At 43.8% G+C, this 13,330-nt stretch overlaps 1 protein-coding gene across 5 annotated transcripts in view; it reads right to left on the bottom strand.

Annotated features, from left to right (window-relative positions):
• Window positions 1-13,330, bottom strand: part of arvcfb (ARVCF delta catenin family member b) — a 145,057-nt gene that overhangs the window by 93,923 nt on the left and 37,804 nt on the right. For 3 of the 5 annotated variants that reach the window (XM_083785069.1, XM_083785068.1, XM_083785066.1), the window contains exons 2-3: window positions 3,635-3,793; window positions 2,066-2,086 (exon numbers count right to left, since the gene is read on the bottom strand). In XM_083785069.1, coding sequence (XP_083641195.1) covers window positions 2,066-2,086; window positions 3,635-3,793 — 180 coding nt within the window. The remainder of the gene's footprint in view (window positions 1-2,065; window positions 2,087-3,634; window positions 3,794-13,330) is intronic. The other 2 variants (XM_083785070.1, XM_083785067.1) reach the window with 1 other exon arrangement.

Genomic DNA, 13,330 nt, shown 5'->3' on the forward strand with positions numbered 1-13,330 from the left:
AGAGAGTGGAAAACAAGGAACAGGATGAAGAGTCAAAGTGAGAGCAGAGGGGTATTTCCATACATGTACTGTACAGTAGAAATACATCAGAAACTAGAAACAAAGACAAGGACGAAAAGCCATTAGGCTAAGGCACTTGGCAGTGTGTGCGTGTGCATGTGCGTGACGTGTGCATGTGTGTGTCTGTGTGTGTGTGTGTGTGTGTGTGTGTGTGTGTGTGTGTGCGTGCCTGGCTGTGCGTGTGTGACACTGACAGACAAAAAAGACGTGTGTCCCTATACTGTACTGTATTTTACATGTGCACCCTCAGGCTGCTCTGCCACTAATTAGAAGATGGCTGTCAGAAGATCATTGCTCAACATTAATCGTCTCCTCTTCTTCAAATGATTTCCAGAACCCAGCTTGGCCTGTCTCCTCCCATAGAGGACATCAGGCCCTTATAAGGAGTGTCCTTTCCTCTACTCTAGCTCCCGGCCAGAGCAACGCCTCCATAAGCCCCAGTTCGTGGTTAAGCGTGATGTCGCGGATGAAATATGCAGCCCTACAATGTGCGACATACATGTGCCTGTCTGATGAGCATTTTCTGTCACCAGTGTGGTGGTGTAAAATAGACCAACAAAATTGTTATTTTAAGTTCAAGGACAGCTGCTGGCTCTAGAAGAGTCCTGTTTGTCTTGTTTGAATTAAATGAAACAGAAGTGTTCCGTTCACTCAGTTACGTATAATACATGTCCTTCATTCATCTTCATTTGCATAAAAAAAAAGACCACTGAACATGACCACAATGCTCATCTTTTGTTTCATTGCCATGCCATGGCCACTTGAATGAGTTTTATGACCCGTGTACCAGGCTCGCAAACCCCTCTGCAAGCGCGCGTGACTTGGATGACGCTTGTGGAAGCAGGTGCGCAGGGAAGCAGGCTTTAGAGAGTCGTTTCTGTGTATGTGTCAGCGTATCTCTCTGTATGCATGCCTACCTGAGTACGTGAGTGTATAACATTGTCCACGCGTCTGTGTGTGAGCTTGCATAATATTGTTTGTGCCTGTGTGAGCCAGTGTCTGCATGGCCAGACAAACGAGCACACATACTAGCATCAGTGTGCACAGTATATGAGTGTGTGTTCAATGCCCTTTGTGTATACGTATTGATGTACTGTATATACCGGTATGAGCATGTCCGCATTCGTGAGCTCTGGGCTGCATAATAATAACAGTGCACGTACAGTATGAGTGTTTGTCTGTGGTCGACCTTTGTATGTGGTCTTTGTGTTTTTGTGTGTTGGCCAGAAAAACACGCCACATATGTGCCATGCGTGCCAATGAGCAGCACGTCACGTTGTGAGCTTGTAGATTTTTGGAGGTAAAAGTACTATCTGGTTGCTAAAGTTGATTTTATCTCGACTACTAAGCGTTTCAGAGAAATGCAAGGGCTGGCCGAACACAGAATACTGTGAATAGCTACAGTAGCTGTACTTCAATACCTACTGGTGAAACCGTCTACTGGTAAATATTCCTGGGAGACTAAACAAAGAGATGATCTGATCAGGAGGAAGAAAAGAGGGAGTGGAGTCAGAGAGAAAGAGTGTCGATTAAAGTTGGTTTTAAAGCAAGTACGTGTATGTGAAAGATAGCAACCAGAGCTCATCCCAAACGGTGGAAGCAGCAAGCGCTGTGCAGTACAGTTTTATTTGATAGAAAATAATCTGTGGTTCTCAACTTCTGCTGCTAGTTTTCCTCTCCTAGTTCTACAAGGTTTCTACAGTAGTGATATTCACCATGACTGCCCCACCAGGCATCTAGTGACTTTCTTGTCTGAACTAGACCCTAATCACAAGCCTAGAATGAAAACCATCAGTGCTCTGGGTTCCCCAGGACTGAAGTTGAGAACCAGTGGTCCAGCTTATTAGTGCATTAGCTGGGATGCTGCATAGGTGACTGCATAGTCTGCGTGGCTTGCCCACCAATGGGAATGGGCAGATTGGGCACACACATACACACGCACGCACAATGGTGGTGCAGGTGAGTGGAGCGAAAGCAAAGTCAATATGAAACAAAACCCACTCACCTTCACATTAGATGGTACACCCTTACAGAGAAACAAACAACAGACAGAAGCAGAGTGCGGGTCAAAAAAAAACAACCCGCACAAAGTAGGAAAGCACCACCCCATAATAACACTATTCACAGTATTCCATCACAGACGTCTTGGTGATCGTAAACAAATACCAGGTTATCCTATACTATTAAATGAACAAAACTGTTAGTCCCCTGTTTCTCCGACAGTGGGTTGGCCAATTGATCTGAAATCGCACATGGGCATTGACTATTGGGATATGCAGGTAGGGAGTAGGGAAGCTAATCTTTTATTTTTCCAAATTTAAGCTGTTCTTTAGCATTTTAGCCACAGGCTATACAATCAGCAGTCCCTGCAGGCTATAGGATCTGTAGTCGCAGTCCCTGCAGGCTACGGGATCTGTAGTCACCGTCGGATAGATGGTGGGTGGGAATTTGTCGTGTCATTTTGAAGGACAGAACATCATGAGAATACTATGGATACACATTATAATTATATAAGACAAACACGCTCGGTGTAGCTCGGCCGCGAGGGGGTGGCATCATGCAGTTTGGAGGCAGTTATCCACAGACAATTGTAATTAATTAATTTATATATTTATCATTTAGATGGTTTAACCCATTCTGACCGGGCACCCATTTTGGTGTCGGCATCATGTTATGCTTTAGCTATAGAAAAATAGCAGATCTACAAGCTCATATCGCGCCACCGAGTGGCGCGATACGAGCTTGTAGGTCTGCTATTTTTGAAGAATCGAAGAACGACAGACATTTTTTTAAATCTGATCTCAGGTCAGAATGGGTTTAATCAGACACAGTGTGTGTCCGGCGGAAACCTTGTATGAATCTGATCTCAGGTCAGAATGGGTTAAAAGGGGACTTATAAAAGGAATCAGATCTTGGGCTGGAAAAACAAATACAAATGTGCAGGTATGACTGAAGGCAAAAGTTGGCGTTGGGATGATACAGTATATTACACAGTATATAGTCTATTATATAGTCATTTGGCTTGCGCTGGCGTCACAAAGTTATTCATTCTTACTGTCTTTTGCAGTGCGTTAAAGGCACCAGCTACTTTTGTAAATATTTATGCACAAGAGAAATAGCACAGTACAAATTCCATGATACCGGCGTACATTGAAGGTACTGTACACATGTGCCCGGATAACATTTCCCATGTAGTGGTATGCATGCTAATCTACCTTCTTGCTATGTGTAGCATCTATTCATTACACCTCGGGACAAACGCTCCCCTGTGCCTGCTCCACTTTAAGATAAGATAAACAACTTGAACTTTACAGACCCCAGTGGTGGGAGATATTGTGTCATTGTCACGACAAGGAATGATTCATGTTGACATGTGACCAAGCTCTGCACGACTGTAGATAGACCCCATGCCCTTGGAAACATATACGGTAAATATGTAATCCTTAACTGTAAAGTCTATCCATCCATATGTACACACAGTGTGTGTGTGTGTGTGTGTGTGTGTGTGTGTGTGTGTGTGTGTGTGTGTGTGTGCGTGTGCGTGTGCGTGTGCGTGTGCGTGTGCGTGTGCTACCTTGGTCTCTGTGCGCCGCGTGGTGCCATCATCGGAGGTAACCACAGAGACGTGGGATGTGGGGGTTCCAGGGTCCTCCTCGATGGTAACCGTCTCCTCCACCATGTCCTGGGGCTCCTGCATCATGGCCAGGGGCGTGGCGTTACTGGGACTCTGCTCCTGCATTGAGGAGAGGACAGAGAGCGAACGGGGTTTAGCATGTTTTATATCGTGTGATAAATACATTATTGCTCTTTGAGGCATTAAGGAGATCTAGTGACGTACAATGATGGAGTAAGCGCCATGAACCCAAGCCAACCAACGACAGGGTAAGTGGCAGAGTAATTCGGTGGGTGCTTTATTCCAAAAAAACATGGCTTCATGTGTTTTAGCATGTTTTAGCACAAAATATGATGCTGTTGCCAGCATCATATTCACCCACGGGCAACTGAGAGTTAATGAAAACGAACATTCATATAATATTGATAATATTCTATAATTTATTGCCAACACCAGCGTACAGTTAATTTGGAACTTGTTTCAACGGGTCTGATACACCCCAATGAATCATGTATCACTGGTGAGAGCAAGTCCTCAATATGCTCAAACATTACTCAAAATAGCACAAAATTGCCAGCTGATAAAACTGTTTATGTTTGGGAAACTGTGCTCGAGCAGATCCCTTGAGACTTGAATTGGGTCGATAAATCCTTCAGGGCGATACTTGGTTAATATTTAATCCAGAAGACCTTGATTTTAAAGGATCTATCAGGTAAGGATCAAAAGTGAACTTTTAAAGGACCATTCTACTGGAATTATTTAATTCCTCAAGCAGGTATGTATTTTATTTCACTTTGCACTTTAAAGATGGAGTGCCACAATGTTTGTATTTTTCCAGTTTTTCATGTGTCTATGAGGTGACAGTACTTCATTAGACACCCTGGAGTCGTTTTTATGTGCAATGGTGTATTAACTTTGTATTTAGGGTTTCTTCCTGGAGGCTGAACCCTTGACAGTCAAACGGGCCGATGAAGTAAACAGTAATATAGTGACACCACACTATCAGCCCATCCCCTAACCCCTCCCCCTTTATCATACAACTACAGCTGTGGGTGCGGCTTCAGTTGAGGTGGATCACCGCCCATCACCACCCATCACCGCCCATCAGGCAAACCAGGCATACTTAATGAACTGGTGGACGTGTCCACATAAAAGCATGATTTTAACAAATACTGTACACTTTTTGGAAAAAGTTCTTCCCCCTTATATTGTAATAATACCTGATGATCATGTTTTAGGGTGGAAAAAAATGGTGGCACTCCATCTTTAAACTCTGTGATTTAATGTGTCTGTGCTGTCGTCTTTCTGTGTATTCGGGTTGTTTTACCGTGGATTTTTTTAAACCTCCTTGAGACAGGTAATCCAGACTAAACTAGATTCCTTTTTGTTTGTTCCAACGCATGCATGCTCAAAATAGCGGAGAAAAGATGAAACAAGTTTCAAATGGCCATGACTTCTTAACTGTGCAATGATTTTCAATAACGTTTTAATGACTATGGAGAACATGTAAACAAATAAAAAATAAATTATTAAAAATGTATTATCTGGCCCAGGCCGTAGCGTAACGGTCTGGGCACCGGACTGGTAATCCAGTCGCAGTGTGCCGCGGGTTCGACTCCCGGACCCGACACGGCCTTTACTGCATGTCATCCCCCCATCTCTCTCCCGTTTCCTGTCAGCCTACTGTCTGTCCCTTCAAAAATCAATAAAAGGCGTAAGCCGCAAAAAAATATCTTAAAAAAAAAAAAAAAAAAAAGTATTATCTGAATAGACATGTATTGATGGAGGTATGGTCCTTTAACCCTCTAAGACCAAGCGTTGCTTTTTAGCAACAATTTTATTTTATTTAATTACTATATATATATTTTTTTCTGTTCTTTTTTCACCTAAACGTCATCAGTGATGTTCATTGCAATGCCATTTCAATGCCATTGGTCATGATATTTGCATATAAATACCCCCCACAGAGGCTGAAATTCACACAAATAAAAAATGTCTGGACTCAATTTTTAACATTTTTTAACCTAAGACTTTTGACCTTTACCCTAATAAAAGTAGGTAAAATAATTGTAATATATGTTTTTTTGTGATCATTAGAATGTCTATAACATGTTTTATTCATTATTGTGAAAGATATCCCCAAAATGTAAATTATTAATTTATTATATTATTATATAATTATTATAAATTTTTCATCAAACTTTTTTTATTTTATTTTTTTAACATCTTTTTTAGTCTTAGTCCTAGTAGTACAAAGTAGTAGTAAGGTTGAAATCTATTTTTTTGCAAGTAGAAATTAATGCGGTGTTAGAGGGTTAAAGGAGGTTTTGCTCATGTCCCACCTCACCCTAAGCATGAGAAAAACACACTTCCGGTGCATTTAGATCCTCATTGATTGAGGTTGTGAGAAGGAAATTGTGTGAGGTCATTGGCTCGTGAAAGAACTCCCTCACATACAGTAGCTCTCACATGCTAGTCTGAGTCAGTGTGACAAAATCACAACCCTCGTGAGAGAGAGGGGAAGGAAGGCATTTGAGGCAATCATTGATAAGCATGAAAAACAATCCCAAGGAAAGAGAAGGACATGAAGTCAGGAGGAGTAATGTGGAGGGTGAGTATGAGAGAAGATAGGTAATACGGCGGAGAAAAGGAGAGAAAGCAGAGGAAAGGAGAGGAAAATTGTTGCAGAGAATGAGCCAATTAACACATCCAGAAACAGCAAAGCTACAGTAATACAGTAAAGACTTCAGTGATGAAGCACTGTATTGGTGAATAATAATAATAATAATATTAATAGCTCAGATTTATATAGTGCTTTTCTAAGTACCCAAAGCGCTTTACATAAAACAGTAGGAACAACTTTAATTCAAGAAACGAAATAAAAACCTCTTTAGACCCAAATGTACCACTTCCTGGTCTGGGATCAAATCCCACTAGAGCAGACAAATGATCCTAGATCACTTCATTTAAAGTATGATTAATTCATAATGAATGAATAAATATTTGTCTTTCTTTTTAAACATGTTCTTATAGGCTAAGCATGAACAAACTTCTTTGCTCTTCTTCCATTTTTGGACTCAGAAAGGCAACCAGAGACACAGAGAGAGAAAGCATTAAGTGACCCAGGTTGTGAGGGGAAATAGTGAGAAAGTGGTACTACCTATATGGTATATGCCATACCTGACTGCACTGCACACCAGGATGGAGCAAGATAAAAAATTGTCTGTTTGCGCAATGTCTTTGAAGATGGGTAACAAGTGGGTATTCAGCTCTCCATTGATTGGCCGGCTCAGCTTCAAAGCCTAGCTTGCACACCATCCTCAGTGATCTCATTCTCAACTGAGACTTGCTGATCAGTCCAAAGTCAGAAGTCCACACTTTTCATCATGTGGCCACAATTCCACCGTCCTCCAACATCTAAGTTAAGTGTATAGTGTATACAGTATACCTTCTTTGAGGTAGTAACCTCAAATCACCTTTTTCTCTGTTTACAGAACATTGCTGCAAGCTTCAATTGAGAACTAATTATCCTGTGACCTGGGGAGGGTCATTTGGCATAAAGAAGAGCGTGCTGTTAGTTTCAATGGTAGATTCGATAGTGGAGCTAATTACCTGCAGAAAAGAGCAAAACACTCATGTTCTCGCTGTTGCATGGCTGACTATAACTATGTATCGTTGTCAAAATGGTGACACCAGGTGGATATGTCTCTCTGTGGCTTTTATAATCATGTATTGTAATTTGTAACCAATGAGCCTGTGATGAAATAACGACGATATTTAATCCATTGGAACACAGGGTATTTTTTCCATTTCCTTAGATGTAACGGTTTGGTACTACAAGGTTTTCATCTTACAGTGACAATATGCAAAAAGCGGCATTTATAGCTCCACTTCATTCTTCCCTTTTGATTAAAATGAAACAAAATGCACAGCTTTCCTTCTCTCCCCAGCTGAAAACCCAGAGAATATACAATGAGTCAAAACGGGAATACTAAATGAAAGCAGCAGCTGCTCAACTTAAACACACAACAAGCAAGTTTGTAATTGTTTAAAATGCACACTGCCTGGCCAAGCAGCGGTGGCAGTGTTCAAAGAAAGAGAGAGATACAAAGAGACGAGAGAGAGAGAGAGAGACGAGAGAGAGAGAGAGAGAGAGATAAGGAGAGATAGATAAAGAGTTCCTCTGAGGCCCAATGCTGACACATCAACACCTTGATCCTAACAAATTGTTTCTCCTCTCTCTCCCTGCTCTGCCCGTGCCCCCCACTGGCATCCTCTACATGCACTAATAAGAGCGCTGGAGCTATAGTCAACATTACAGGTCTTAAATAAATGATTAAAAGTCGTCTGCCCCTGGAGAGAGAGAGAGAGAGAGAGAGAGAGAGAGAGAGAGACGGGCATTGATATTTGCATGCATGTATTGTGTGCGTGCGTGCGTGCGTGCGTGTGCCTGAGAATGTGTATGTGTGTGTGTGTGTGTGTGTGTGTGTGTGTGTGTGTGTGTGTGTGTGTGTGTGTGTGTTTGTGTGTGTGGGTGGGGGGGGGGATCACGTTCTTTGGTGGGAAAGATATGGGGCGGGATCATTTAAAGGTGACCTTTACAAGATCTGTGAAAGGTCTGGTAATATGAGAGGAACAGAGAGAGAGACAGAGAGAGACAGAGAGAGAGACAGAGAGAGACAAAGAGAGAGACAGAGAGAGAGGCAGCATGGAAGTGTGTGTGTGTGTGTGTGTGTGTGTGTGTGGGGGGGGGGGGGGGGGGGGCAGGTCTGACAATAATTATTGTCAAGTGGGAGACAGCGTGGTAGCCTGAAGGGCACAGGGGCAGCCACGTGACCTGTACATCATTACAGTATACTGATATACATAATATATATGCAATATACAGTAGAAGAGTAAAGTAGTCATTCTTTCCTATACAGGTTAAAAGTGGTTACGTTTCTGTTATTGGCTGTTATATTTCATGCTGTATAGCACTTTGGTCAACTCTGGTTGTTTTATAAATGAAGTGAACTTGATTTTATATGATCAAGCACATATCCTGGCTTGGCCTGGAACCCTACAGGTCTACACAATACCGCCTTTATAACTCCAGTAACCACATATCCCTGGCTTGGCCTGGAACCCTACAGGTCTACATAATACTGCCTTAACTTCAAGACCCCTAGTAAAACTGTGCAGGGACAGGACATAGAATAGAATATTACTACAGTGAAAGAAAGCCTGAGATGCACTCCAAACAATACACAGTGGGAGAAATGGGGCTTTGCAGTTAGATCACAGCTCTGGTCCAGTGCTATAGGAGCTGTTCTACAGGCAGAGAGGGATTTGGCCCAGAAGAGGATTTGTCCACTTTGAACTATAGACTGAGCCTGGTGGTGGTGGTAGTTGGATCACGACCACAGCACGAGGCAGAGTACTGCTGGGATGCAGGATTCACCCGACTAGCTCCAGACGGAAATATAAGTGGGCACAATGTGTGTGTGTGTGTGTGTGTGTGTGTGTGTGTGTGTGTGTGTGTGTGTGTGTGTGTGTGTGTGTGTGTGTGTGTGTGTGTGTGTGTGTGTGTGTGTGTGTGTGTGTGTGCGCGTGAGTGCGGGGGCTGGGGGGCTCTGTGTGTGTGCCACACACACAACCCACAAAAACAGAAGAATAACGCAAGCACGCGCCAGGAGGCGATCAATGCCTCGGCAGCCGTATCCTTGATGCTCTAGGAAAAACAAAACAGCCGGCATATATTTATATTTGACTAGAATGGATAATGCTGGGATGCATTATGGCCTTCTGAGGAGGAGGAGGAGGAGAGCCTGAACCAGACTGTGATGGAGGATGCATTATGGCCTTCTGAGGAGGAGGAGAGCCTGAACCAGACTGTAATGGAGGATGCATTATGGCCTTCTGAGGAGGAGGAGAGCCTGAACCAGACTGTAATGGAGGATGCATTATGGCCTTCTGAGGAGGAGGAGGAGAGCCTGAACCAGACTGTAATGGCCTTCTGTGGAGGAGAAGAGCCTGAACCAGACTGTAATGGAGGATGCATTATGGCCTTCTGAGGAGGAGAGCCTGAACCAGACTGTAATGGAGGATGCATTATGGCCTTCTGTGGAGGAGAAGAGCCTGAACCAGACTGTAATGGAGGATGCATTATGGCCTTCTGAGGAGGAGGAGAGCCTGAACCAGACTGTAATGGCCTTCTGAGGAGGAGGAGGAGAGCCTGAACCAGACTGTAATGGAGGATGCATTATGGCCTTCTGAGGAGGAGGAGGAGAGCCTGAACCAGACTGTAATGGAGGATGCATTATGGCCTTCTGAGGAGGAGGAGGAGAGCCTGAACCAGACTGTAATGGAGGATGCATTAGGGCCTTCTGAGGAGGAGGAGGAGAGCCTGAACCAGACTGTAATGGAGGATGCATTATGGCCTTCTGAGGAGGAGGAGGAGAGCCTGAACCAGACTGTAATGGAGGATGCATTAGGGCCTTCTGAGGAGGAGGAGGAGGAGAGCCTGAACCAGACTGTAATGGAGGATGCATTAGGGCCTTCTGAGGAGGAGGAGGAGGAGAGCCTGAACCAGACTGTAATGGATGAGAGTGCTAAGAAACACAGGAAGGGAGCGGGGGAGGGAGGGGAGGAGGACAAAGGAGGCAGGAGATGGAGTGATACGGCAGTGTCAATTAGTGGCAGTGCTCTATCGCCCATCAATCTGCAGTCATTCATCACCGGGCTCAATAAGCTCAGCTCAGAGCTGTCTCTCGCCACGAGGACGAGATATGGATGAGCCGAGGCCAGGCTGAGAGCCTGCCGGCTGGCTTGGTTTTGAGGAATAGAAGCCAGGCTGTTGGAGGTGGAGGGGGTGGTGATGAGGTATAGGGGAGATAAGCAAACGGTGAAAAGGGAAATTAGAGTTTGGAAGTTAACCAGTTGAACCCATGAAGCATCCCTAATATTGATATTTTCTTTTCGAGGGGCGCTAGCCCCTCCTATATACAGCTTTTGTCCCCACACATCTCAATATACGTCACCAAATATGACGTGAATTTGTGCCAACATAAACATTAAATGCCATTGACAATGAAGGGAAAATTGACGTCATACTGTATGTAAACGAGCAAATCGGCTTACCAATCACATAAATTTAGTTGTTCATGAGATGATGTATAATGATAAGAGCGCCCCTCAATTCACACAGGTGTGATTTTCTTTTACCACTTGAGCCCTATAGCGTCCATATTCTGGGGTGAACATTCAGCAAAAAATAGCAGATCTGCAAGCGTCTAGGACTCTAGGTCACCTATTTTTGTGATGCGAGAGCAAAATGGCTACCATGTGAATACCGAACACTCTGTATATATCCATTTACACAAATAAACTGTTCCATCTATAGTGCTGCCTGGAATATCATGTCATTTAAGTAATCCACATTGTAAAATCCTGAATGTTAATTGAACTCTGAGGGTGTACAAATGGATTTAGTTCTGTTTGCACACACTCAATATTTAACAATGAGGATTTTACGGTGCTTTTTTTGCTGTCACCATTAACGCCAAGTTCCTAACAACCAAATGTTTAGAAGGATGATCTCTTGAATATGGAATCCTACCTGATCTAGATGTGTCTGTCTACTAGCGCAAGGTGGCACACATATCGAACAGCGTCTGGCATGTTAAGAGTATAGATGCTAGCAGTGCTATATATAGTTATAACAACAGCTAAGTATTTCACTGTGCATTAGTACTGTAGAATTATTTCATGTATTTTGCCGTGGCACATCCTTGGGGTTATACTTGGTTATTTTTTTTATTGCAACTCATGTTTTTGTAAACCGTGTTTAAAAAGTGGCATAAATAATGCCATTAATTACCAGTGAATGGTCCCTACATCAGTAACAACAGACAGGCATTGATCCTCAGTGTCAAAGTCCATTAACTTAGTGAACAGCAACAGAAGGAAACACTGCCCAAGTCGACTGAGCAGAACGGAAAGTGAGGATGGTCTGACTGCGCTTGTTTTCAAAGAAAACAATGTCAGTTCTAACTCGTGGACAGTGAACTAAACTGGAGCTAAAGCCCCAGCACGGAAATAGAGCCAAACAAGGGTGACAAACAATCTGAAAGAGAGTCAAACAACACCCTGTGAGGGTGACAAACAATCTGAAAGAGAGTCAAACAACACCCTGTGAGCCAGAAAAACAATAAAAGCGAGTCAAGCAACACAACAAACAAGTCTTGTGTATTATCACAGCCAAAAATGACAGACAACTGAAGACAACTGCTGTTTATACATCTACAAGCTTGTGATGCATTGCGGGGCTTGAATATCTGCTCTTTTCAGTACACGTCAACGTTTTACCTATAAATCTGACTTCATCGTAAACCCTAACCCTCAGCTGCAGCGAGGAGGAAACTGAACACTGATTCTCAGACAGCGGAGCTCATTTGACTGTCAGCAGGCTGGAGATGTACGCTACAAGTGTGATCAGTGTAACCTTGGCTCCATAGGAACTCCAACACACACACACGCACGCACAGATCAAAACAAACACAGAAACACTACCTTGCTCCATGTCATCCCCGCCCCAGTGCCCTGTGGGTATAACAGGATTTCAGGAGACGTGCCAGCAATCATTACATGGCTCTTACACAATTAATCCTCCACTGAAGACCGCCCAGCTAACCTTGGCTTGTACCATTTCCCATCAGCCCCCTCTGTTGTACGTACCGGCTGCCCTCTCCGCAACCCTCCGCCACAAACCGTCACATGATGAAGTTAGAGATGGGAGAGAAAGAACAAGATGGAGCAGACTAGACTAGAGCCCGACAGATGACAGATTGTTGGGTCCAATGATGCTCCCAATTTTGGAGAGCCCTATAGCCCAGTGACCGATATATGTTGTCAAAAAGTGCTACAGTACATCAATTCAAATCAATTTGGAAAAAAATGTGATGTGATTAAAGATTAGTCTAAAATAACCGATCTATTATAAGCTAATAACACGTCGCAAATCCCAGGTAGGAGATGAAAGTTATGGATTGAAGCTTTAACTCTGAAACCTTATACTCTGCATAAGCTTGGGCAAAATCCAAAATGTTGTACATCAACGCAGTCCCACAAAATATTCGACGCAGCTAGGTAAAAACACTGAATAGGGTATCAGCCGCAGCCTATTGAGAGCATAACGCATTAAACCGACTGCCTTTATAAAAACAGCTGTGAACGGCATTCCAGCCAAAATGGGCCTTGTTTGTGGATGGACCGTTAGGAAGTCAACAGCAGGAAAGGGGAACCAGAGAGGCTGACAATGCATGGCAGAGGCCCAACACAGCACACTCTCTCTGGGTTAGAGGGGGGAGGGAGACAGGCCGAGGCTTGGCTCGCCAGCCCAGGGCAGACGGCTAGGGCTCATCTCAGTTACAGACAGGGCAGTGGTCCAGTCCAATTTCAGGGAGTCTACGATAGATATTAAGGCGTGTGTGTGTGTGTGCGCGCACGTGCGTGGGTGGGTGCGTGCGTGCGTGCCTGCCGTTTGTGTACTGTAATATGCAGGGTTGTTGAATTTCTGTATGGGTGTGTTTGTAGAGTACAATGGTCAACAGTCTCACTCACTCACTTACTCATGCACTTACTCACACGGACTTACTCACACGCACTTACTCGCACGCA

The sequence above is a fragment of the Protomyctophum parallelum genome (genome assembly GCF_964188405.1).
Source record: "Protomyctophum parallelum genome assembly, chromosome: 15".
NCBI classification, from domain to species: Eukaryota; Metazoa; Chordata; class Actinopteri; order Myctophiformes; family Myctophidae; genus Protomyctophum; species Protomyctophum parallelum.